Raw genomic sequence first — 27,398 nt, forward strand, 5'->3', positions numbered from 1 at the left:
GCGGAGAACAGCTTGGGGCAAGGAGCATCAGTGTGGCAGCTGTGGAGAATGGGAAGTGGTAAGTTAGTATAGTTAATATTTTTACACCACCCCCAAGCTCCCTTATAATATACAGGCTGGGGATCCCTGTCGTAAATCACAGCTTTCCGAGTCACATGAATGAAGCCAGATACTTAACCTACACGACACACTACACAACGCAGTCAACGCCTGCACACTCACCGTTCACATTATTTGACAATAATCAAGGATAATCCACCAATAAAATATATAAAATATTTGAATACTTTATTTTGGATAGAACTGAACAGGATACCTACCACAATTTAATCCTTTTCACAATTTTTCACTACGTAAAAGAAGACTCATACCTTAAGTAAAAGGTAAGACATTCAGAAAGAAAATGACTGTGCACAATGAGTTCTTACTGGCTGCAAGGAAGATTTATTGCACACTTTCTGCAAAGAACCACAGCCAGCACCAGTGAAGTGGAGGTTAGTCAGGCAATGTTGGCTTGTACCCTGTAATTATTAATCGGAACTTTCCAAACTGCTTTCTTTTATCTCAATCCAAAATTTGGCATTAGGTTACATTGCTACCATTCAGCGATTTCAATGGTTGCAGAATAAGCAGCTTCATTCCTCTAGCTCTCCCATACATTTCTGTTAAGTACTATAAAAAATAAGCATTCTTTTTTTCTACAGACAAGTTTGAAAAGTCATGTGGGTCAGGTATATGAGAGGATATCAAATATAAATTTGTTACCAAAAGGATGAGACCTAAGATGATGACGAATCATAAAGAATCTCTTACCAAAATGGCTGGAAGGTGAGCACTAAATCACAGCAACTGATCAGACATTTACGGCCACTGTCGAACTTGCATCAGACAAATGAAACGCAGAAGCTGATAAGTTGCCATTGGATACTGCATACACTATTACTGGCAGTGTATTCCCTCTCTACAGCTGGTTACTTATGGAAAGCTGAAGGAGCCTGACAATATCCCCTAGAAATACCATTAGTAATGCAATTTTGGCGCTCTCCGGCAGACATCTATGCATTTAGTAGAAGGGGGCTGAACATTCACTACCAGCGAGATGAAATGTTATTTTCAACCATAACATTAACTTTTACAAATTAAAATTAAAAGTGGATGGCCTATAGGCCTTAAATAAACAATGACAATCCTAAAACAAAGTTGCACACGAATGCCTTAAACACTGCACATTTTAGTGGCTTGAAATGCAGGTAAAATAAATAATTGCACTCTTATACATATTTGGATTAAGCATTTTCACAGATGCTGACGAACCAATTGTTTGCTAGGAAATAATACTTGCACACTGTGCTATTTCCACTACATACTTAAAAGTCTTCATTGCTTGTGGGTCCTGAAGCGTATTGCCCTGCAATAGACGCTACTCCCCAATGGCTTCAAAGATGAAAATTTCAAGGAGGCACAACATGAGAGAGAGAGAAAGACCATTACACTTCAAGGTATGCTTGAACACAAGATAAAATGTGCAATGCCTCTGTCACAAGAACAAAAGTTAAATTACAGTGAATTAAGATATTGTAATAAAATAAAATCACGTTTCTCTAACATTTTCCCTGAATATATCGATAGGATACAATATCTTTACTGGCTACAAATTACTAACTGACTGTAAGACAAAGTGAAATAAAGGCATTGGAAACTATGGACATTAACGCAGGCTCCTCATGTCAGTAATACTCCAGGTAAGCGACTGCCGAACCGAAATGATTTCACGTCCACTAACAGTTCCAGACATGCTCGTGAGTGATTTACGTCAAGTCTGCCAGGTCTACTTCTGGCAATGGGCTTCTCCAATAGCAAAAAGAACTAAATTCCGGGCAAGAGAAAGCACAATTCTGCTCTTTGTCCAGCAATGGAAACACATGTTCAACCAGCTCGCTTAGTCGGGTGTACCTGGAGAAAAAAAAATAGAGGGAGAAAACGTATGGTCATTTTAAGGTTTTAAACCTAAATATCCAATGGACAATTAACATTACAGGCAATATAAATTGCATAAATTCCATAAAATCTTATGTCAACTCGGAACAGAACTAGAGCTAGATTAACCCCTTGATGACACCTTTTTTTTTTTACAAGCATTTACTAGCTTTTTTTACTGCGACTGTTCAAGGAACATCTTCTGAGGCACCACCTTTGGGTCGTATTCCACGGGCCGAGGAGGGCCCGATCAACGATGTAAACGAGCGGCGATCTGCTAGATCGCCGCTCGTTTACTGGGCCTATTCCACGGCCCGATGATCGTTGAGCGAGGGCTGCAAGGACATCGTTACCGATGTCCTTGCAGCATCATACTGACCGGCCAAACTCAGCCAATCACAGGCCGCGGCAGTCCCGGTCTGTGATTGGCTGAGCGCTCTGTCAGCTGACCGGCCATTCTGAAGATAGAGAGCGCAGGACCCGGGGATGAAGACAGCGCCGAGAAGACCTGACAGGTAATGTATGATGCTGCAGCCTGTCAAATCGTCGGTCGCCCGCCGTGCACCGCTATTCAACCGTAGCGATGCGCGGTGGGGGAATGATGATTTTATGTCTGGCCCTAAATGAACGATCAGCCGATGACACGATCGGCTGATCGTTCTCTCTATTTCACCAAACGATAATCGGCCGAATTGGGCCGATCTGGACGATGATCATTACTGTGGAATAGGGCCCTTTTACAGTGCCCAATGCGTCTTGTGTATAAGAGCATGATCAAGACCAACTAAGTTGCTCTTTGATTATGTGAACCTTCCCAGGCTGAGTGCCAATGGGCTATTAAAGGGGTTACGCTGGGTGAATGTAACAGCCTTGTGAGCATTGTTTGTACCAGCACCCTGAATAAAAAAAGATACGGATCTATGACCAGACCTCAGGATTCCTTTTCTTAAAGAGTCCAGAGATACAAAGGACGGCCGTCCGGAGGGGCTAAGGTACAGGTGTATACACACCAAGTTTTTCTCACTACTATTTCTGAGATGTCTATTAAAGGGGTTATCCATACTTCTCTTGTCCTCAGTTTAAAAACATGGCTTGTCCTCAGTTTGGGTGTGGGTTTTGCAGCTCCGTTCCATTTAAGTAAATGGAGCTGAATTGTAATAGTACAAACATGGGGACAGGGCTGGTGATGTTTTTGTAAGAAAGTAGCAGTTTTTTTTCTAATAATAGATAACTCCTTTAAGGCAGGTGGGGTCCTAAGAAAGGCTTCTAGGTCTGTTGTAGCTACCTGCTCAAATACATACAGCATAAGGCTATGTGCACACAATGTAAAAATAAGTGCAAGTAACGGGCATTATTAATGATCAAGTTCATTAACAACCACCCCTTTTCACTTTTTTTTTTTAAACAATTTTTTAGTATAAAAAAAATTAAACGTCACATGCAACATACAGTATGTTACCTTATTTTTTTGTATTGTATAAGGTTATTAAAATGTAAAAATATTAGTATCATAGTATTTGTACTAACGAGAATAAAGTTTTACTGAAAGGTAAATGATGAATGTCATAGAGAGGTGGGTCCACAGCTTAGTTTTGAATCGCAACCAGAGAGGCATGATTACAGCGGATTATGGTCCACCCACCGTGACTACTTGGAAGAGTAGGGAACGCCAAGATGACTAGTTAAAGATCATTTGCAAACGGCATGGGGCATAATAAAAGTATGTTTTCGGCAGATAGCTGTCCCGGGGAAACAGATAATATATGTTAGGAATGACTGTAGGAGGGTGCATTAGGTAGGATTTTTAGCTAAATACCCTTACATGCCCTGCCTTTAAGCTACACATTCTCACACACACACACACACACACACACACACACACACACACACACTACCTTCCAACAAAGAAGCACGCACACACACACACACACACACACACACACACACACAGAACTTACGTTGTCTTGTTTCCTTTTGTCCTCTCTTGTATTAATTCTCCTTTTGGATTGACAGTGAAAATTCGACAATCTTGGACTCCAACTTTCATATAAGCAAAAACATCCTGAGAGAGAGAGACATAATCATTATCAGAACAGATTCATATTCCAACAGACAATAAGAAATGATCTGACCCACTAATACTGTATATATAGACAGTGGCATAGCCAGAGTTAACAGCCAGTGGTGAAGAAAAGGATTTTAAAGAGCATCCAGATATAAACATTTTAACACAGAAGCTGGACAGTACGCCAGACACATAGCTTTTATTCCCATGCTGCGGGCCTCAGGAAACAGTGAGTCATGGGGAATTATCAAGACGCTGGAAGCATACATAAACTTCCCGGGGATCCCTTTTGTTTGATAACCTTTGGCTCGGCTCCACTTTTGTTCAAGATAGGACAATGAGAAAAGAAACTCTGCTTGTTTTTTTTTCCCCTTTCTTTTTGTCTATATTAAAAATGTTAAAACTTTTTTTGGATCTTCTATGGAAAGTGTACATGGGTGGCGATAACATGGTTCCACTTCCAGAGTGACATGTACATATACACAGCAGTTACAGTAATGGATTCTATACGGAAAGCATCACCATACACCAGACCTCACATAAGTGACGGCTTTGTAGATCAGTCATATGCACATTCCTATACGCCTGGAGCACAACTAAGATTTGACTTCTGTTTTATAATACTTAGAGCAGCTTACAGTATAAACTTTTACAATTCACATAAAAACACAGGATAGTGAAAACAGGGTATTTTATACAAAGCTCCTCCAGTACTAAAATGTCATTCCTGTTTATAGAGCGGCTATAAAATGCTCTATGGTGCTGCTGTAGTTTCATACTAACATGTCATTTAACCATGGAGCAAAGAGAAAATGAAATCTGTTCAACATACAGTATGTCATGTGCAATAAATGGAGCCAACTACTTCCAGCCACATTCACTCCATAGATCCTGTGGCAGACCAGTGACTGATGGCCTATCCTGAAGGCTATCAATCATGTCTGGAAAACCGCTTTAGGGTGTGTTCACACAACGGGTGGATAACCAGCCGTGGACTATGCTGCTCGTGTGCATCTCCACCCGTGCCATAGACTCCATTCTATGCACACACGGATTCCACCATTCGCCCAAAGAGGTAACATTAGAGCAGAAAGACGACAGAGGAGTTTGATACAAATATATATCGAAAGTGCAGCATCTAAGCTTGGGGCTGGTGTGGAGAACCGCACATAGAGTAAGGGGGGTGACAATATCACTAACTGAAACAGGACCATAGAAATTATTGGTGTACAGTAGCTGAACCTATCCCTGCTGAAAGTGGTACTTACATTAGGACGGTTTCCGAAAGCAGCATAAAAGGGTTGCTGATGTAGACCAAACAGGTTTTTAATATCATTGAGACATGCAATCTTGAACTTCTCGGGTTTCTTTTCTATGACTTCCCTAAACAGATCACAAAACAAGTCAGCAAAATGTAAAAAAATGAAAATGTTATATATACTTTTAAAAAAGCTCTAGCCCCATTATGCAAATAAAGTATGAAAAAGAAATTATAGAGGCAACATACTAGTTATAATATATCTCAGTGACTAAGCAGTATAGAAGATTCAATACATGGCTCTAGTCATATTACTACCTGTGGAAAGCAGAGAAAAGGCTGCTTGGAGACAGCATTAAAGGTCCTCTAGGAAGTATAGTGCCTCTGTCATTCACCCAGTGCAAGTAGCCTCTAGTCATATCTGCCATGCCTATGGCACGGGCCGAGCAATACAGAAATTTGTATCCATTCCTGAAATAAAAATAAAACATAAAACTAAAATAATGCAATGAAAAAACTGTGTATGGACAGATAAGATAGTTGTCGGATGAACACTCGTTTAGAAGACAGCTATCTTTCTTGATCCAAGACAAAAACGCATGAGTGCTCATAGACGCCTATGGAACCGACTTATCTCTCTAAGAACAAAAGAGTCAGGAAGAGATAGGCGGCCTCCATTCGCATAATATATAGTCGACAGGCTCAGCCAGCACACATCTAGTGTGTATGAAGACCTTAACTTATCATAATTATTTTAGTTAGCTCACATTCTTTCATTTGAACATTATATGTGGGTATACTACATTTCTCCTGATTTTTATGTTCTGCAATGTTTACAGGATTCTCCACTTGCAGTCTCTATGACTACATCCTCAGGGCTTATCGTAAGAAATATTTCAGTAAACATCTATTGTCAGTCAGTGTCTGCTTGAGTAAGGAAACATTTTTAATATACAGTATTTAAAAAAAGTAAAGAACAGATCATATCTGCGCTGATAGTGAGCCATTACCGCTTCTTGCGGATTCTAGAAAAGAGAAAGATGAAGTAACAATCTCACATCACAGAAATTATCAAAAGTGAATGGCTATTGGTAATGCAGACACTTCTGATTCTTGAAAAGCAAGAGAAGAAGTAACGTGATCTCATAGGACTTGACCTGAAGCCATATGATTCATCAGGAGGAGAACCGCTTCAGACATCTGATGAATAATATAACTTGAGGCACAGCCGACAGATTCCAATATCATACTGTTAATTGACATTCTCCCACATCTCAAGCAAAGTTAAGTCTCTAGGAAATACAGAGCGGACACAAATACCCAAGTATCCATGGAAGCCATAAGAGTGACCTCACTGCTTTCCAAATAAAGAATTCATTTCAGTACATGTACCCAGATACCTACTCGTGTATGGAGTGGTAGAGCTTGGCGATGCCCTGATGTGTCCAATCCTTCCCAAGCTGAGGAAGAATCTGGCCTAAGGCATCAGACCTTAAATAAAATAATAAAAAAAGCACTTATTCTCACAAACATTTATACAGAAAGATGAATATCACAAATATTTTCTATATTTTGTTGTATCCTGTCGGATTAAACAGCTCAAGTAACTAGTGTTTAACACTAACTTCTTGTAAGTCATCCTGTCATGTAGGACCCATTACTGTCGTGTCCCCATTACATGATGTACAAGTTAATACAACGTCTCTATGCGGAAACAGAGCACCATAGATTTAGGTTTCAGCACACTAAATAAGAAGGGGGACATATTATAACATGGCATATAGGTCATAACCCCTACTTGATCTGTGTCAGTAAATGACATGACTGTCACCTTTCCCCGCTGTATACATGAGTGGACATGAGCAGAGATAACAATTACTAGAACTAATAGAGACATTAAAAGCGTGGTGCACATCACAAGTAACATGGCAGAAGCCAATACATCAACAAGTTGGATTTTAAAAACAAACAACTCAAGGTAACGTAGCCTCTTCCTGGAGACTATTAATAATATCGATGGAATGGCACATGTGTCCAACATATCAGTCATGTATCCAGATCACCTTCTAAAATTAGGATCTGCACTTGTCTGAAATTGTTCAGAAAGACAAAAGACATGAGAGTAACCTACTGGCATCCTGCGATTATGTTGTTGGTGGGATGATTGCTAATAGAGATACCCCTACTGGCTCTAATATAGTTTCAGAACAAAAAATATTGGTGGTGTTAGAGACTAAAATTGGCTGAACTGAACGTCACCGCCGTCAATAAAATGTGTATAGTGTTCTCTCGAGTCTCCACTGACAGACGATGTTCCTAGAAAAAGGAGCCGGGCATGATGGATTTTCACTGCCCAACCCCTTTGTTCTCAGAGAGATCAGAGACACCCCCCCCCCCCCCAAGAGATGTGTGACTGCAGATTATCCCCCCATCCATAGGAAACACATAAAAGTTTGGCTATGCTAATTGTTTATACGTATGGGGAGGATGGAAGAGATAACTGACAACCAGATTTTGGTCCACATAAATCCCTTTCTGACCATGGGTTTAAAGACGTGAATTGTAAATATGACAGATTAGAGTTCAGGTCTCTAGATCCAAGGCTGGACGTTCTACCAATGTGTAAATGTTGCCTTCCTTGTGTTATACAGCTAATGCGCTGCAGTTCATGGGCCTATATCTTGTGTCTATTACATATCTAGGCTGTATGTTTATGGTTACTGGTGTTAACATCACAGCACCAGTATCATATGTAAACAGTGTATGGTTTACCTAAAATAATAAAGGTGGCCATACATTAAAGTGACTCTGTACCCACAAACTGACCCCCCAAACCGCTTGCACCTTCGGATAGCTGCTTTTAATCCAAGATCTGTCCTGCGGTCCATTTGGCAGGTGATGCAGTTATTGTCATAAAAAATTTATTTTAAAATTGCAGCCCCGTGCCCTACAGGCGTATCTGTGCCCTACCTTTGCACCACCCCTCCGTCCCTCCTCCCCGCCCTCTTCATCATTAGGAATGCCACTGAAACATTTACTTCTGTTTAAACATTGCACAAAGTGGTGCAAAGTTAGGGCACAGATACGACCGTTGGGCACTGGGCTGCAATTTTAAAAGTAATGTTTTATGACAATAACTGCATCACCTGCCGAACGGACCGTAGGACAGATCTTGGATTAAAAAGCAGCTATCCGAAGGTACAAGCGGTTTGGGGGGTCAGATTGTGGGTACAGAGTCACTTTAACTAGAAGTTACAGTTACTGAGCAGTTGATTCAGTATGGCTGTATGCAATATGGCTGCCCTTCCTGGCATTGTTTAGTTACAACTGCAGTTGTAACTAAACAGAGGCATAATATCTTATAAAGTAACTCATGATTTGGGAATATTTGACATTTTCATTGACTTTAGGTGAAAACGCTGTTTACAGCAGAAAAGTTGCTATATAATATAAAATATATCCTTACAACACATGAGAAAATACATATAAAGTCCTTGCAGATTTCAGGATAATGGAAACCCTTATGATATATACTGGTCTTCTATCCAAACAGACTTGGACACGGTAGAGGAGGGAATGTAGTGAATTAAGTACTCATATAGATCATGAGAGGTTTGGGAAAAGCACTTTATGTAGAAAGATGGGAAATTTCATCTGAATATAATTTCATAAAGTATCAGAATCTAAATATATCCCAAATCCAAACTCATATGATTCCCAGATTCCACCAGAGATCTCCAAAAAACCCTTGAGAAATGCTAATCCGACGCTGCATACAACTTTCCTCACAAGGGTCAAATGACAGGATGAGTGTATGCGTATAATTCCATGCTTTTCCAAACCACATGACCTCATTGTAGTAAGTCTTCCCACAGTGAATAATGTGTGTGGGAAGTGATGAGTAGACTCCACGAGGACAGAGTGTTATAAAGACCACGTCTACAAATAGCACATACCTGGACTCTTAAATAGTCTGTAATTAAAAGATGGTGAACAAAGAATATAGCTTTTGGGTTAAGAAACAAGCTTACTTTGTTATTGTTCCATCAATATCAGAAATGATGATCTTGTCGTTCCAGCTCCACAGGTATATGGTGCCTTCACATCGGCATGTACCTTGGTATTGCGTGGTGATGCTGAACACAATATCATTCGGACCATCACGAAGGTTCAGTTTTTCCTGAAATAAATAATACACATACATTGAGGTTTGAAATGTTCCTGCAATTCTTTTAAGTGGAGAGCTGTCCCACGGTGTACAGGGCTATGACTGAAGGTTATCCAGTACCTGTCATGTCTTATGTAATGTTGGACCGGATAGTGCCCTTTAGAGGTTGTTAGTTTGGAAAACATTTTCACATATTTCTGAGTTTATCGGGTACACAGAGCGTCTCTCACTCTGGAGGACCAGTCCTGTCCTACATGACATAGAAAGCTCATTGATCTGTACATACTTGTAAAGCATGCTATTATCTGTAAAAGATTACCACAGATCATACTAAAGTGCTAAACTAACAGTGCTCATAAGCTTTCAGTCTAGGAGACACAATAGATAGAACACTGGTGGAGGAATTGCTGATGATCTAGTAAATCCACACTTGAATAATTCTGCACTTGTTTTCTTTTTATGGCGAAACAATAAAACTTCTATAGACATCAATATAAAGCAAAATGCAAATGTCTATACTGGCTCCTCGGAAGTCGTCAGTCCAGACATAAGATTATGTTCACACTGGCGTTGCAGCTGCTGAACCATGACAGATATTACTGATACGTGTTGCCATGTATCCCATTTCTTTATAATTAGTATGTCAGGTTCCTTTTTTTCCCCTCAGAACATATTATGCTACTAATGCCATGTAGGAGCCATGAATACATTATCGGCTAACAAAAAGACTCTTTGCTTGCCCGTGGTGAAGGTTTACTACATAAACACATATTCCAAGACTTATCAAGTGTAGGTAAGAAATAAATTTAAAAAAAAAACAAAACTTTTGGGTGTGCAGACACAACTGTACGTGGGCTGGCACAGCTGTGGAAGCAACCCCCTGATATCCAGCAAGTATTATAAATGGGTGCATATATTTATAGGGTAATTGCCTCAACAAATTTACTGTCCTGCATACAGTCCTGTTTCTCCACAGCCAATGTCCGATCAAGTGAGCTGATATGCCTGCAAAACCCAATAAAAAGCTGAGGACACTTTTGAAAAGAATCTTTTCTTTTGTTTTTAATTATTAGAGTGCAAAACATTTTTTCCACATGTCTTTTTATATACTTCGTTTAGCTTCTACAGCCCCTGCAGTTTCCTGTGTGCACGGCCCATGTGATTCTTCCCGGTAAACTGCCTTTTGTGTGCTCTCCTCCCCTTCTCCAGCCTGTGTAACTGCATTTCAACCGAACGATTATCATTTAGATTCGAACGATTTAACCATGACCTGAACGATATTCGTCCGGTGGAATAAGGCTCTAAGCCATTCTCTATGGATTCCCCCACCTACACAATCTGAGCTTTTTTGTACCCTTCACCTCCTGCTGTTTTCTCTATCACAGAGAGCAGATAACCCAGCCGATTTATCTTTCCACATGGTTGCTGTTAACAATTTCATAACATTTAGCTGCTAAGTTAGAAAGTTGCCTCATCTTGTATTCGGGAAACAAATGTAAAAAAAAAAATGTGAATGTGTCCATTGCCCTTAAGTCTCCATGGAATAGTGAAGTCACATGAAAAATATGACAGAACATTTTCACTTTAGAGGAAGAAGGAAATTCCCTGGTGAAACCACGTAAACGCACCCCTCCTAACACGCACGTTGATACTTCTCCTTTCTGGTCGGCAGACATACAAATGCTATTGCTCAATGTCTAAGAGAAAGTCATATCAGTGATTGTACAGCTTCCCCTGAGAAAGCTGGGGCCTGATAAAGTGAAGTAATCTTAGAAGAAATAAAGCCTTATATTTTCTCAGCCATCCCTAGAGTGGGCTCAGCTAGCACGGTATATTCCAGCAAAGTATACGGACTAAGCTGGAATCGAGGCCAGTTGGACGTAGTAATAAAGTCTACTTTATGTGCCAAGCCTCCGTTGCTTTGTCATGCCTTTTATTTTTACACAATATGATATGCATTTAGTACAATCACTGTAGGGAAAAGAACAACCAAGATATAAAGAAAATGGATGAATAAACATGAACCACTAAATTCCAGGCAATTTTCACCATGTGGAAGGATTCATTTTCTGTTTTTTATCCTTAATTTCATACCCCAAGTATGTGTCTGTTCTATGTAACACATGGCATCTCCTTCCTTTTCATTATGCCTAGGACTTTTATTTATCAGTGAACTGTGAAAAGGTGAAATCATTTTATTTTGACAGAACACATTTGTTTTATTTATTCCCCCCTGAATGTTTTTTCCATTCTGGGTGATTCAAACAGGATGGGGCACAAGTAAAAGCCTGTAGTTAAATGGGCAAGACCATTAAAAACAAAAAACAAAAAAAAAAACACTTTATGTCCGAGGCATAATAGAAGTTTTGATCAGTTGGGTTTAGAGCATGATAGATCAGGAGAATGAGCCGGGAGAGGCCCGTGTGCAGCATGGTCCCTCCTCACTGTGTCACATGAACTTGACAGGCTTCCAATGCAGGTCTATAAAGCCATCAATGTCTCAGACACAGAGCACGCAGCAGCGCATTCAACTGATCAGTCAGTACCTAAAAATCTTATCAAGAGTTTTTAAATCAGTCAGGGTTTAACATGTCACAATTTTTTTTAATGACAGACCTCTCAAATGGCCCATCTGTATACTATCCAGTCTAGGTTTACACTGTTTAAAGGGGTGGTGTCATGGAGAAAACTAGATCTATACTACAATGAAACATGTACAAGGACTTCTTAAAATGTATTTTTTGAAAGATATAGACTCACTATTCTCCCAGGTGCTGTTTTGTTTCATTATCTGTTGCCCTTGGAAAACTGGCACAGTGAGGTAAGTTAGGCTGGGTCCACACTGCATTTTTGCAGTCCGTTTTTTTCAACGGTTTTATGCAAAACAAATACAAAAAATCCAAAAACAGATCAAAACGCATCCGTTTTTGCGCATCCGTTTTTGCGCCAGTGAACTGTGTTAAAAACTGCCACAAAACATGTTGAAACCTAGGAGGTAAAACACATGTTGGGGTAGAGGCTTTGGCACTATGGTATGACATACTAATCACTTTTTTTTTTAACTGACAAATTTTTGTCATTGACTGTCTACCTTGCACATTTGGCCACTTATACTTATTTTTTGTACTTGCCTATTTATTGGTGTGTCTTCTATACTTATTATTATATTTGTAATTGATCTGTGATTGATTTGTAGTCAAAATTACAGTTTTTGCTCTGCAGTCACAAAAAGGTTAAAAAGGTGGACATGTTTAAAAAAAAAAAAAAAAAAAAAAAGGAGGACAATTTTAAATACTAGAGCCATACGTTTCAAAAGTCTTTGCCGGATTATATGGCAGGAATAGATCTCATTTCCCAACTAAGTCTGAACATATTCAGAGATGCAAACTATCACTACATTTGGCGCACTTCATTTTCTTTTTAAGTGGTGTACGCCAGTCTTGGAATTATCTTGGATGGGATCTGCTCCATGACTCAAAGGAGAAGATTTTTTTAAGACCTCAGAGTTGTGACTGACTGCTGGATGTGGTTACACTCTTCACGTCCACTTCAGTCCCTCAATACCACAGGTTAGCACATTATGGGTGTATCTCCCACCTCTCCTTTTCTTATTGTATTAACACACCTGGTAATTCTGCAGCTGAGCAGCTGTTGGTGGTTTTATAGAAGACTCACATTCACCGCTGTGTACAGTGTCCCCAGATGATGAGTAAATCTGATATTTAATGCAGACACTAGAACAGCTGTCAGGGTTATCACATACCTCTATGCTGCCTCATTACCTCCCAATTACACACAAAAGATATGACTTTTTAGGACTTTTCTAGACATGCAGAGGAGATTGGGAAAAAATCCATATGACCATTTCTAACGTGTTCAGTGGGCCCCATAACCTATATATACACTATAATATTATAATAATAATACCTGAGACACCTTATTCCTCAGAGCACTCACACAGAGTTCACGGGGGAAGAGGGAACAACAAAAGTGATGAAATGCAAAAAAGCAGCCTAAAGCAACCAATCAAAAGGAACCTCTAAATTATGGGATTTCTGTGGCATATGTTACACTCTCTCCCCCCCCTAAAGTATAATTTTCCAGAGCATGTTAGAAATGGAGAGTTTCCACATATGCTTAAAGTGACACTGTCACCCCCTTTTTGCATTAGGACTTCTCTACACAGGTGTAAAGAGTAAATGTTGCAGTTTTCATACATCTTGTGCTTGTTCCAGTAAAAAGAGATCTTTTATCATTTGTGAATTGTGCTACCTGGGCGGGGCTTCACAGAAGCACCACTTAGCCCCACCCACATCGCCACTGTAGGCCCGTGACGTCATCACGCATAGGTCGCGCCCCCTCGACGGCCATTGGAAAAGGTCAGCCTAAAGGTCTAAGCTCCACCCCCTCTACGTCAGCCTAAGGGCAGCTGAGGGGACAGGGCCTATGCACTGATGATGTCACAGGAGCGCGGGCCTATGGTGTCTGTGGGTGGGGCACCATAATGTATGATATAAAATAAAATAAAAGGTATGAAAACTGCTTACTGCCAACTGGGAAGAGCTTCACTCACACAAATTTCCTGCTGCTATGTCTGGCCTAAAATAAGTGGGTGTAATACATTTCTGGGAGTTTGCACTGCATATGCCATATAGAAATAGTGCCAGATGTTGGCGTTTACAGCACGTTAGTGTAAGAGCTGCGCGCCAGAACAACAGGATACTGCAACACTTTTATAATTAACATTCAGGTTATACGTGGCAAACGTATGTTACACTGAAGTAAACAAAGACACTAGTAAATGTAGGCCAATGTGTCCAAAAAAGAAGAAAAGATTGTGAGAAGTGATGACAAATCTAGCAAGATACTACATGCACCTTCTAAGATCCCAAATAGCTGCACCGTAGACATCAATGAAGTGACACAGCCTCTGATGTTATGAAAGATAATTCACTTTTTATGGTCCTCAGCACGTCTGCCATGCACATGTTAAAGTCTAAGTCAGGGAATTATGAGGGGCTTAAAACTTTCCTGTGTGCTCCCATACTGTGCTCCTGTGCTGTAGTGGGAGTGATCAAAAAGTAGGCAGTGATCAAAAGTAGGCAGCTGCAATGAAGTCTTCATGTTTCCAATTAAAGTCCATACTTAATGGCTGCTGTTTATGGACATCTATTTTTTTTCTTATGGGCAAATGATAGACAGATGCAAAGCCATCTGTATCCTACTGTGAAGCTGTGTAGAAGAATCTGCCCTGCTGTCTCTATTTTATCTCTCATAGGTAAAGCAATTCCTATATATTAGTTTGTGCCTGCTGACACAGTTTAACCCTGTACAGTTGTCTGACATGCAAACCAGTCGCTGAGGAATCACATCAACAGACACAGTATGGATAGAATCTGACTATACTACAAGGCTAACACTTTTATTTCATGTGTTAGATTCCTTGTGATGCCCCTTAACATGTACCTATCATTTCACCGGCGCGCCAGGAAACGTTGTCAAAACGCAGGCAGGTATGCTGTCCTCTTCTGACGTGAGCAGTTGGTGAAAATTCTGGAAGTGCCATAGTGTAATAAACTTACAATGTAGTCTCTGGCACTTCTGGGAGTTCTATCAACCGCTCACGTCAGAATTGGACAGCATACCTTCAGGAGTTTTGGCAATGTACCTTGCCGTGCGCCAAAATGATAGGTACACTGTAAAATTGTGCATACAAAAATCAACATCTTAGAAACCAGACTGTTTTTGTTGACTCGTGGTATATCATATAATCCCTCTCAGCGGCTGTAGGTGCTTTGGCTATCGGAGTGTTTTTTTTATATTCAATGTACATTAAGGGTTCTATTGGCCAGGATACCGGCTAATGAAAAATCCCTAGAAAAGTCCACCATATAAATTAAAAAACAAAAGAAATCAAAACCCTAAAAGAAAATAAAGTTGTGTGAAAGCTGGATGTCTGGTGCCGCAAACCATTCACTCACGGTAATTAAGTGAACTATATAAAACATAACATTAGAAGAGCATAAGAGAATTATTACATACAATTTGTTCTGTGGAGAGGCGCAGGGTCTTTCGATAAGATGTGGTCCCAACAGTATGATACTCCACAGGAGCAGCCTCCATTATTATCTGCTTCAGTTCCAATGATTCTTCATCACTAGACGAGTTGTCCTCAGTATTCGGCCTAAGGAATGTAATGACATACAGATAAATGTATGGCCTCAGATTAATAATGACCACAGAACGCCCTGCCTTTGGGGTTATACAACCATTTCATGCAACGTTGAGTTTAAACTATGGGTAACCGCATGGCTATACCTAAGGGAACCACAAGGCATTTCAGAACTTACTTAGAAAACAAGATGAGGCATGAAGCAAGGCACACGCACATGGTTATAGGGCAGAAAGCCTGGATACACCTTTTCTCTGCAATCTGGTCTCCTACTTTGCCACCCTACATGCTCACTCTTATTAACTATGTAAGTATGAAAAGTCGAAAAAAGACACATGTCCATCAAGTTCAAGGAGGGGATGGATGAAAGGAAGGGGGACAGATGATGGGTACATTCTACACATTCTATACACATACATTAATGTTATTTTGGTCTAAGAACTTGTCTAAGCCTGTTTTGAAGTCCTCTACAGTTTTTGTTGTGACCAGATCCTGTGGTAGACTGTTCCACAGATTAACTGTTCTTATTGTAAAGAAGGCTTGTCGCCTCAGGAGACTAAACCTTTTTTCTCCAGGCGGAGGCAGTGCCCTCTTGTCCTTTGAGGGGGTTTTACTTGGAACATCTTTTCCCCATATTTCTTGTGGCTGTCATTTACATATTTAAATAGGTGAATCATAATCATACATTTCTTCTTATGACTAGACAAATGTATTTCTTTTAATCTTTCCTCATAAACAAGATGCTCTATTCCCCTTATTAGTTTAGTTGCCCGTCTTTGTACCCTCTCCAGCTCTAGAACATCCTTTTTATGACTTGTGTTCCAAAACTGCTCAGCATACTCCAGATGGGGCTGCACCAAAGCTTTATAAACTTTACATTTATCCACATTGAACCTCATTTGCCAAGAAGATGCCCAAACACTCAGTGTGTCTAAGTCATTCTGTAACATCTGCACATCTTCCATAGACTGTACTGTACTACAAAGCTTGGTGTCATTAGGCCAGTTTTCAATCCAGTCACAGTCTAAGCTATCTATATCCATTGACCTTAACACTTCAAATGTCAAACTTTATTTAAAAGAAGTAACCAAGTATTCTACTAGCAAAAATGGTTTATATTGTTATCATGGTTCTAAGGCACTGGTCCTAGATTTATCCCTGCAGCTACTTTAGTATCAAGGGGAAAAAAGCATCTACAGTATTTTCCGGCGTATAAGGCGATTGGGCATATAAGACGACCCCTGACTTTAATCAGATCGTCAGGGATTCGCCTTATATGCTGGAAAATGTAAACCCCTGCTGCGGTCAGGCAGGGGATAACTGCGGCTAAACTAATGAAAAACTCACCCAGTTAACTCACCCGGGCCCGTTCCCGGCGTCTTCTCCTCTGCTCCCGTTGCCGGCGCAGCCAGTGTGACGTACACTGACTGCGCCGGGGATGCCCGAGGCTCTCCCCAGCAGTCGAGCGTCTAATCGGAGACGCTTGGCTGCTCGGGAGAGCTTCGGAAGAATGACAAAGGCTTCAGGTACTTCCGGAGCCTCCCGGGTGAGTTAACTGTTTTTTTTTTTGTTTTTTTTAAATGGTCGCCCCATGCGGTGGGGATGCAGGCCATTTTTGAGCCCCCCCACCTTATGGGCGACCATACCCGGCGTATAAGACGACCCCCGACTTCTGACAAGATTTTTCAGGGTTAAAAAAATTGTCTTATACGCCGGAAAATGCGGTATCCATCCCTCAATCCATCTCATATACAATGTCATTAGTGAAGGCCACACAAACAATTCAATGAGGCCCAGTGTGACCCTAAACTAATAACTAAATAAATAATTGAGCCAGCAACCTGATCTGACTGAAGTCCTCCATTAGGCTATGTTCACACAACATAAGTAAATTAGTAATCATGGCCGTTGTAACACGGCCGTGATTAATCCTTTACCTACATTGTTCTGCAGGCTAAAGGAATCCTGGCCGGAGTGTATACACATAGTATACACTCTGGCCAGGATCCCTAGCGGTGCCGTAAAAAAACGGACACGTCAGTTTTCTGCGGCCACTATTTAGTGAATGGCGGCCACAGAAAACCCTATCAGTTCACACAATGGAGCGGGGATTTCAGATGCGGGCGCAATGTAGTTTATGGCACTTGGGAGAGCACTTGGCTGCTGCTCGCATCACTTTAACAACTTACCGTTGCAGTGGGTCTCAGGTCCAACACCCAATGCAATCTACAATTCTGACATCTCTGGACATGAAAGACAGTAACATTTTAAGCCCATCCCCAGCTAAAAATGGAACAAACCAGGACATTATGCAGACTGCAATAGCGAGGACTTATGACACAGATCTGCAATCTACTAACACTCATTGCTTATTTTTATGAGCTTAATCGTCAGTTTCATCAATCTATCAGATTTCTGCCAGTGTCAACCATTCACAGATATTAGTAGCTTTTATAAAAGAAGGCATTAAATCTGGACTGTCTGGTCCCATTGTTTACCTCCTGCATAATGATGTGTTACAGATGTTCTCCAGAATGAGACACTCATGACATATACAAGGTACGGAATGTAAAAACTAAGCACAAAGTTCAGGTGGTGAATGTAACAAGGCCTGCATCCCCATAGGCTGCCCCTGGAGGAACCACAGTCAGTAACGTCCCCACTGATTTTCTTTATGCATATGCTATCAATTGGTATCACATGGTCCCCAATTTGTCTGTTTTCCATAGCACAACCTGCTACTATGGTACCATACCCAGTTTGAAGAAAATCAGACATTTGTTGTTTTTTCCACACTAATGAGTGGCATCCATTATGATTTTCCTTTTCCATCTAATTAAGTTCATCACGTCTCATAAATTTTCCTATTACTTACATCACAAATAGTTTTTTTCCCCCATATCTGAATTCTGACACAACTTTATTTTTCCGTCAATGCGTTTTTTTTCAGGATGTCTTACTTTTCAATGGTTTCGTTTTAGGGTACATAAGGTGTACTGAATACTTTTTATTCATTTTTATTTAGGCACGTGGAGGGAAAAAAAAATAACCTGCCAATGTTTTGATGGTTTCTTTTTTATGGCATTTACCATGCAGTATAAATAAAATTCCAATTGTATTCTGTTGGCTGAAACATACATGGCAAAACCAGTCTTTTGTCTTTTTATATTTTATTTGTTTGCATTAAAAAATAAATCTTTCAGAAATCTCGGAAACCTTCCAGCTTTTGTAGAGTAGAATGAAAAATAAATTACTGTATTTTTAACAATAAAATATGCTAAAAAGTGCCTGCAGGACTTTCTCAGGATTTGCAGGACCTGGTTGGGGTGTCATTTTTTGCGTCATCATCTCTAGTTTTTATTAATATCATGCGTAATATATTTATTTTTTAATATTATTATAATGTCCAAGGGGGTATTTAAAACTTTTATTGGGAGGGGGTTTATAAGGGTTTTTTAAAACTTTTAAAAACCTTTTTATTACATTTTTATTACTGTAAAACATGCAGTCATTAGATTGCATATATCGGCGATCTATGTATAGAGCCTGCCTGAGAGCAGACTCTATACATGGATCGTTGAACCGACAGGATGGGAGGTAATTGACTTACCTGCGGGGGTTTCAATCACTCAGTGACAGATGCTTGTTCTGTCACTGAGTTCCTTATATCGCGATCGCGGGACTTAAGGGGTTAATGAGAAGCAACTTTTAAATACATACAGATTTTTTTTTTCTCTTTAGAATTTGTAAAAATAATACAATGTTGTGAACAGGGTGCTAGACAGTGGTAGGAAGACCAACAGTGGCACCGGTGTAATACCAGCATTGGACAAGAACTCTGATTAATGACTCATGTTGCGGTTTAGCACAGGATAATTTAGGAAGCTGCGTCTCTAACAATGAAGCAATCGTCCAATGTTCTAACCAATGCTGAACACTACAATCACTTTGTAGCAGCTTAGGAGAGTTCGGGCCCTATTACCACAGATTACAGTGTAAGTCATGTATGGTCATAACTGCATGTGGAAATGTACAGTCACCTTATAAGGTTTTAAAAAAACACAGTATGCCAGCGGTAACAATGAGCAGCTGTAAACAACAAGTGCAAGCCATTCTCCACTGTTTAATTCTTTTAACAACCGTCTTCTATCAGGTGTATGGAATCTGGCCAGTCATGAAGTGTAAGAGAGCCAATGTATCATTGAAGCCAATAAAATGCCGACGTCTCTCTAACAGACTTATTCATGGCTCCAAACAGGGCAATAGAGAAGTGTCTCTGGTCTGACAACAATCCAAGTATAAATATGAAATTATAGATACTAACCAACTAACCAATAAAGAAATACAAGTTGTAAACAGTGGGTCCCAAACTAGCACAATTTTTCAGAATTCAGAGGGAGAAAAAAAAAGAAAAATGTACATTTACAGTAACTTGTGCCTTGGAGCACATTATGGGGAATTTTTCAATGCTTTCTCCAGAAAAATGGTGTAAAACGAAATAAAAAAAAAATTAAAAAAAATTAGCAAAATTCTGATAACTTTGGATATTTTTACACTTTCACCAAAACCTAAACACACACACAAATTATAAATTCCCCCCATAATATGAATTTCTATCTGCAAACTGCTTTTATGTTAACTTTAGAGCCCTAGTCTTTAGGGTAGACGGCAGATATCTTGCAGAGTTCAGTAACAAGGAGGGAATCAATCGCTCCCTTCTCTTTGAGAAGAACATGGAACCAAAGGGGTAACGTTTCTCCTTAAAGGGGTTGGCCACTTTTTAGTAAAATAGGTCAGTACAAAGTATTAGTAAGTGTACTCACTGTATATACTGACAGCAGCTCTCTGTGTGCCTCATAAAGCTAAAATCAGACTCCCCTCCTCCAGGCTGGGCTGCCCTGCTCTGTTTTGTTTCTGTCCATAAAATGGCTGACATGGAAGAGCATGTGACCAGGCCCTGTCCTCCATAGACACATACAGGCTCAGTGGTGGACACAGGGGGGCGGGGCCTGGTCACATGCTTCTCCATGTCAGCAATCTTATGGACAGATTAACCACAGAACAGTGCAGCCCAGCCTGGAGGAGGGGAGTCTGATATTAGCTCTAGGAGGTACACAGGGAGCTGCTGTCAGTATATACAGCGAGTACAGTTATTAATACTCAGGGCCGGCCTTAGGGGTGTGCGAGCAGTGCGGCTGCACAGGGCGCTGTGCACTCCTAGTAGGAAGGGGGCGCGACCTGCTTCCCCCTGAGGCCATATATCGCCGGCACAGCAGCCTTGCTGAGTGTCAGCAAGGAGAAGCCTCCTCTCCCCCAGACATGTGACTGCAGCCTAGCCCCCTCCCCCGCCCCCTACAGCGTCTTCCAGATGCCCATAACCCCGCCCCCTCTCCCTCCGGACGGAGACATCAGCAATGTGATCCTCCGCTTTACCTCCTCCACCTCCTCCTCATGGGCAGAGACATCCTCAACTGATCCTTCTGTGTGAATATATGTATGTATCTGTCTGTGTGTGTTAGTGGAGTGTGTGTGTGGAATACAACAACAACTCCCAGCATGCTCCTGTGTGGTGTATGTTTAATACAACTACTCCCAGCATGCTCCAGTGTGGCGTGTGTGGAATACAACAACTCCCAGCATGCTCCTGTGTGGCTGTGTGTGGAATACAACTACTCCCAGCATGCTCCTGTGTGGTGTGTGTGGAATATAACAACTCCCAGCATGCTCCTGTGTGGTGTGTATGTGAGTCTGTGTTCGCGGGATATATGTACTGTGTGTCTGTGTAAGCAGTATATACACTGTGGGGGAGATTTATCAAACATGGTGTAAAGTGAAAGTGGCTCAGTTGCCCCCGGCAACCAATCAGATTCCACCTTTCATTTCCCAGAGTCTGTTAGGAATGAAAGGTGGAATCTGATTGGTTGCTAGGGACAACTGAGCCAGTTTCACTTTACACCATGTTTGATGAATCTCCCCCGTGTGTCTGTATGTGTATATGTGATTGTATCTGTTTGTGTAAGCAGTATATACAGTGTGTGTCTCCAAGAGATAGGCTTGGGATGGGCTACAATCAGCTGGGAAGGGGGGGGGGGCGCCAAAAGAATATTCTGCACAGGGCGCCATCTACCCTAAGGACAGCCCTGTTAATACTGTACACAAAACAATTTTACTATAAAGTGGCCAACCCCTTTAGGAGAAAGTCAAAGACGTATGGAGACTTGCAGGTCATTCATTCTCTACTAGAAGAAACAATATGCGAAGCAGTTTGAACACCACTTAAAGGGTTTATCCAGGGAAAATCTTTTTCTTTAAAACAAACTGATGTCAAAAAGTTATGTAGATTTGTAATTTACTTCTACCACAAAATCTCAAGTCTTCCCATACTTCTTAGCTCCTATATGTCATGCAGGAAACGTTTTCAGTCTTTTCAGTCTGACACAGTGCTCTCTGCTGACATCTCTGTCCGAGACAGGAACTGTCCAGAGCAGGAGAGGTTTTTCTATGGGGATTTGCTGCTGCTCTGCACAGTTTCTGTCTCAGACAGAGATGTCAGCAGAGAGCACTGTGTCAGACTGAAAAGAAAATAACATTACCTACAGGACATACAGCAGCTGATAAGTACTGAAATACTTGAGATTTTTCCCTGCTACCAGTGTTTTAAATATTGCAACATAAAATGAGCTGGAACACAATCAGGATAGTGCACTGATCATGAGAACAGGGGTACCAAATCCCCGACTTCAGGGGAGCAACTGTTCAGAATACATGTGGTTATCCCATCAGCTATCCGGGAATGAAGGAGATATGTGAGCATTGTACTATGCTTCTCTTTGGCAGTCCCATAAAGTATGAATGCCTGACCACTGCTCTATTCTAAAAGAGAACTGGTCTCCATTCTGTACATCCTTTAAGTGATTAATATTGGATGTGATCCAACACCTTTAAAAATAACCAAAATAAGATTCTCTGCAAATATGATTGAGATGAGAGACAGAAGTCCCATTAGTAAGTATATACCGGATGTTTGGTTGCTCCTTCCCTTCTGAGCATTGCTCACTGCCGAGTTCTGTATCCAGCTTTTCTTCTTTTGTGTCAGGCTATAAAAGGCAAATAAAAAACACATAGGGTGTGGGTCACTTGTGATAAACTCACTGTTATAAGCTCATTGCAAAGAGGGTTTACATTTGAATCTTTTATATCAGGTATATGACCAACATACAGTACTGCATCATCACCTGCTTAACCATACTATCTTTCTTTCTCCAGAACCACCATCTCCTTGATTGTTTCGGCATCTTTTCCTTCACCCATGATTCAACTGTGTTCTGCAGAAAAACAAATGTATTAGGAATCTGTTTAAGAGATAAAATAATGAGACCCCTATAAATAAGCCTGGGTTCTGCTAAGAGTGTATGCAGTATAGCTATGGTCAGACAGTTACCTTGGGTAAGCCCTTCTGGAACACTTGTAGACTCAGGATCATAGGGGCTGCCAGCACCCAGTTATAGTACCTGGGAGACAAGTAGTCAGTAAGTTTACATACTACGCATCATGTGATAACCAAACCCCTATAAATGAGTGATCAATGTCAACTCCATTCAAATATTTTCAGAAGGGTAGATCCTAAGGGTATAAACACACACAACGTATTGGCAGAGGATTTCCCGCTGTGAACTCGCTGTGGATACTTGCCCATTCACTTCAACGGCTGACATACTCGCAGCGAGATTGTCATCCCGCTGCGAGTACGGCAAACTCAGCGCTATTAACCCCCACGGCCCGGGAACATACTGTGCCAGGTCCCTGCTCCTGTACACTCCAGGGCCTCCCAGGGGTCAGCCTCAGTGCACTGCAGATACATTATGTATGTTTGTACCCTTATGCGATATCTTTATATCCTTTAATTAGATATACATTTACATCCATGGAGAGAAAACATGAACATAAATGGTAACAGATGTCAACTACAAGTCTGAATTTTATTCCTCATTTAACCAAGGATAACAAATTTAGAACTCCTGCAGTTAGCAGCAAGATGGGGAAAGGGGGGCTTCTTCTGGCAAGATCTAGCGATTGGTGGAGGTCTGAACACTAAAGGGCCTTTTACACTGGCTGACTATCAGTGAGGAGTGTTGCTAGAAATGTTCATATGGCTGATAATCGGCAGTGTAAAAATGACAGTGACAATAACATCTTCAGAACACGCTTCAAAATGTATTGTTAACGGCCACGCGTTTTCCTGTGTAAGCAGGGGATGTGCGGCCGATAATGATAAAGGGAAACTGACAGCACAGATCTGCATATATTCGTTCTGTCAGTTTCTAGGCCACAAGCAGTGCATACCTACCATCGCCTCTGCCTGTGATCTTGTATCCGGATCTCCCGTCCTCCACTGTGTCGTCAGGCCACGGCCTCCTACTGAATATTTGGCAACCGGAGGAGCGGGGCCTGAAGATACAGGACAGGAGAGCTGGATGCTGAATCACAAGCAGCGCAGAAGGCAAGTATGCTTGTGATCTGGAAACGGACAGCACAGTGTCTAAAGCGCAGCACAATTGCTCAGTAATTCTTACTTACCTGTTATAGATTCTTACGACAAGGTTAGGATTGTCAATGAGTCCTGGGTTCTCGGCAAACTGCTGATAGGTAATAATATGCTCCTTGAATTTCTCTGTATTAAATGAAAAATGATTATAAATATATGTACTAAACAGGCAGTAAATTATGTCTACAAGCTAGGCAATGAGCTCTAACAAGCTATCACAAGACTTAGATTTAACGTGTGTGACTCACATGAAGTGGACTACAGAAACACCAGTCTACACTAGCAGATCAGTGTTAAAAAAAAAAAAAAGCTTGTGCACAGTGGCAAATGATTGGCCCTAATCAGCCAAAGATGCCATAAGAATATAGTTTCAGCTGACAGACTATAAAATCCACTGTGACAGCTCAAGATATTGCCAGACAATAGGCTGCTGTCATCTAGCGTAGTTCATCATCCATTTATATATGGAAATCACATAAATGAAACAGGAGTATTGCTTTAGTGCTAAGCATTGTACACAAGAAGCTGTATTGTTGCAGCCTAAGGGTATGTCCACACTGAGGAATTCAGACGGAACTTCAGTCGTGGAATTCTCAGCTCGTGCCCGCGCCTCTGCCGTGTCATAGACTCCATTATATGCACGGGCGGATTCTTTCATCCGTCCAAAGAATGATCAAGTTAATTCTTTGGACGGAGGGTGGAATCCGCCTATGCATAGAATGGAGTCTATGACACGGGCTGAGAATTCCGCGACGGAGGTTCTGTCTGAATTCCTCAGTGTGCACATACCCTAAGAGTACATGCAAATACCAGCACTGCAGTTCTGTACGATGTCTGAGCTGTCTGTATGGCCCCATACTAAAACTGTATACGTTCCATCTAAAATAGAGAATCTCAAACTGTCCCACGCATGACTGGATACCATATTAAGGTATTTTCCCCCTAGAAGAATATCCATGCTGATTTTATAGACCTGTAGGGCTTCCATACAGGCTCTATGTGAACAAGGTCTTAATCACACAACTATATGTATCTGTAGGATCTTATAAGAAATTAGCTGCTATTTCATCAGATCTTAATAAATGTAAATGCATCCTACTGAAGTAACACACATCCTGGCTATTTTATCCCATTGTAAAAGGTATGGAATGAGAGTGAACAAATGATCTGAAAAAACATTTCTGCAGCTTTTTGGTATCAGCTGTATGCAACAAGGAAAGTCCAATCCATAGCAGTAATCTGTTACTATTGCAGCTGGAGAGAATGACATCGCTATTATACTTCAGGGTAGCCAGCCACTTCCCTTGTGTTCTGTAGACAATTCCTTTATGTGACTTAGAGGTGTCTGTCCCCTGACAGTACATACTCATGTCTTTGTCTGCTGTTAGGGACAGACTCCCCCTAGTGGCTGTCCTTGCAGTATGACACTCACCTTTGGAGATCTCTCCATTCTCATTTAGACCACCACAAAGTGAAAGTGTGACATCTGGCAAGTCCATGGGAGAATCAGACAGGCACTCAGTACCACTATCAGCTGCAGCGCTACCAACAGACTGTGGAGACTGAGATCCTGACAGCGTTTCAGACTCCATCCACTGCCTGGAACCAGGATCCGTGTCACTGTAACAGAGAAAGCCTTTTACATAAAACAGATAGGCATAGGATAATAAGAAATATGCATTAGCAAATGTAAATACAGTATGCTTTATTATATAGTACTTTAGATAAAGTTTAAACAATGCTGAACACAATGATACATTACGATATACTTTATCCACTATCCAGAATCCAAGATGAACCACACAGAGAGAAGGGAATACATCTTTTCTACTCTCCGATATGGTATTGGATAACCACCACTAATGACGTGTGAACTCGCTGCGTGGCTTCTTGTAGGTATTACTTCTCTGTGTGGGCTTACTGAATCAGCGGCTTTTCTGATGTGAGGTTTGCCCTCATTTTGGTGACATTCTTTTTGCCAGCACATTCCCTGGTGCTATGCACCACTGTCTTCCGCTCCCCCTTATGTATAACAACTTGCATACAGAAGCTGCAGCCGCCTAATATCTCTCTCATACTGCTCCATTTTTGGTTGATCATATTTTTTGGCTTTTGGGAAAAAAAACAAGTGCAAAAACAGCACCAAATCTCGAGTGCGATACGAACCTGTGCCCGAAGTGAGACCCTAACCTTTGGTGGTTAATACCAAGAGGTCTATTATATATAGTCTTGAGACCTCGGTGAAAAACGCTCTATACAACTATAGTGGAGTCGGGAATATGATATATTACATTGAATGGATTTTACTGTACCAGTAAGCACTAACTGCGGAGACAACATCTGGAAGCATCAAACCATACCTCTTAGGGAAATAAAGTGCTGCCACTTCAGGCTCCAAAGCATTTAAATCATCCAGATAAATGTCCCCAGGGCCCTGATGTTGGCTTCTCTTCCGTACACCTGTGTGCAGATTGCAAACTTATGAAAAACGTGCTTTGTAGTCTCCAACCCATGACTTTTTTCATAAAAGAATAAATGTTACACTGAATGGTGGTTAATGGCTGTTGTTATGCTGGAAAATCCAGATGTTGTTTTTACTAAAAAATTAAGATAAAAAAAAATGGAAGCCAGGTCCTACTTTGCAAGAAACATCTAGAATAAACATAAAACGAAATATACAGCTGTGTGAATTCCTCTTCAAGACACTATTAACCAGTTATACTGCCATTCCATATTGCACCAGAATGTAAGGAACTTAAATGCTAAATCAAAAGGTTCAGGATCTTTCTTAAAGGAGAAGTCCGGTGAAAATTTTTAATAAAGTATTGTATTGCCCCCCAAAAGTTATACAAATTACCAATATACACTTATTACGGGAAATGCTTATAAAGTGCTTTTTTCCCTGCACTTACTACTGCATCAAGGCTTCACTTCCTGGATAACATGGTGATGTCACGACCTGACTCCCAGAGCTGTGCGGGCTGTGGCTGCTGGAGAGGATGATGGCAGAGGGACACTGGGGGACACAGGACACTGGGGGACACAGAGCATCTCTCTGCCATCATCCTCTCCAGCAGCCACAGCCCGCACAGCTCTGGGAGTCGGGTTGTGACATCACCATGTTATCCAGGAAGTGAAGCCTTGATGCAGTAGTAAGTGCAGGGGAAAAAAAAGCACTTTATAAGCATTTCCCGTAATAAGTGTATATTGGTG

At 41.0% G+C, this 27,398-nt stretch overlaps 1 protein-coding gene across 3 annotated transcripts in view; it reads right to left on the reverse strand.

Annotated features, from left to right (window-relative positions):
* Positions 1-267: 267 nt before the first annotated feature.
* LPIN2 (lipin 2) overlaps positions 268-27,398 on the reverse strand; it is a 65,559-nt gene continuing 38,428 nt past the window's right edge. For all 3 annotated transcript variants that reach the window (XM_069957729.1, XM_069957728.1, XM_069957730.1), the window contains exons 8-20: positions 26,546-26,645; positions 25,618-25,805; positions 24,218-24,311; positions 23,082-23,151; positions 22,876-22,965; positions 22,658-22,737; positions 15,511-15,652; positions 9,332-9,480; positions 6,705-6,791; positions 5,619-5,771; positions 5,311-5,425; positions 3,936-4,039; positions 268-1,953 (exon numbers count right to left, since the gene is read on the reverse strand). In XM_069957729.1, coding sequence (XP_069813830.1) covers positions 1,809-1,953; positions 3,936-4,039; positions 5,311-5,425; positions 5,619-5,771; positions 6,705-6,791; positions 9,332-9,480; positions 15,511-15,652; positions 22,658-22,737; positions 22,876-22,965; positions 23,082-23,151; positions 24,218-24,311; positions 25,618-25,805; positions 26,546-26,645 — 1,517 coding nt within the window. In that variant the 3' untranslated portion in view covers positions 268-1,808. The remainder of the gene's footprint in view (positions 1,954-3,935; positions 4,040-5,310; positions 5,426-5,618; positions 5,772-6,704; positions 6,792-9,331; positions 9,481-15,510; positions 15,653-22,657; positions 22,738-22,875; positions 22,966-23,081; positions 23,152-24,217; positions 24,312-25,617; positions 25,806-26,545; positions 26,646-27,398) is intronic.

The sequence above is a fragment of the Dendropsophus ebraccatus genome, chromosome 2, assembly GCF_027789765.1.
Source record: "Dendropsophus ebraccatus isolate aDenEbr1 chromosome 2, aDenEbr1.pat, whole genome shotgun sequence".
Classification (NCBI taxonomy): Eukaryota; Metazoa; Chordata; class Amphibia; order Anura; family Hylidae; genus Dendropsophus; species Dendropsophus ebraccatus.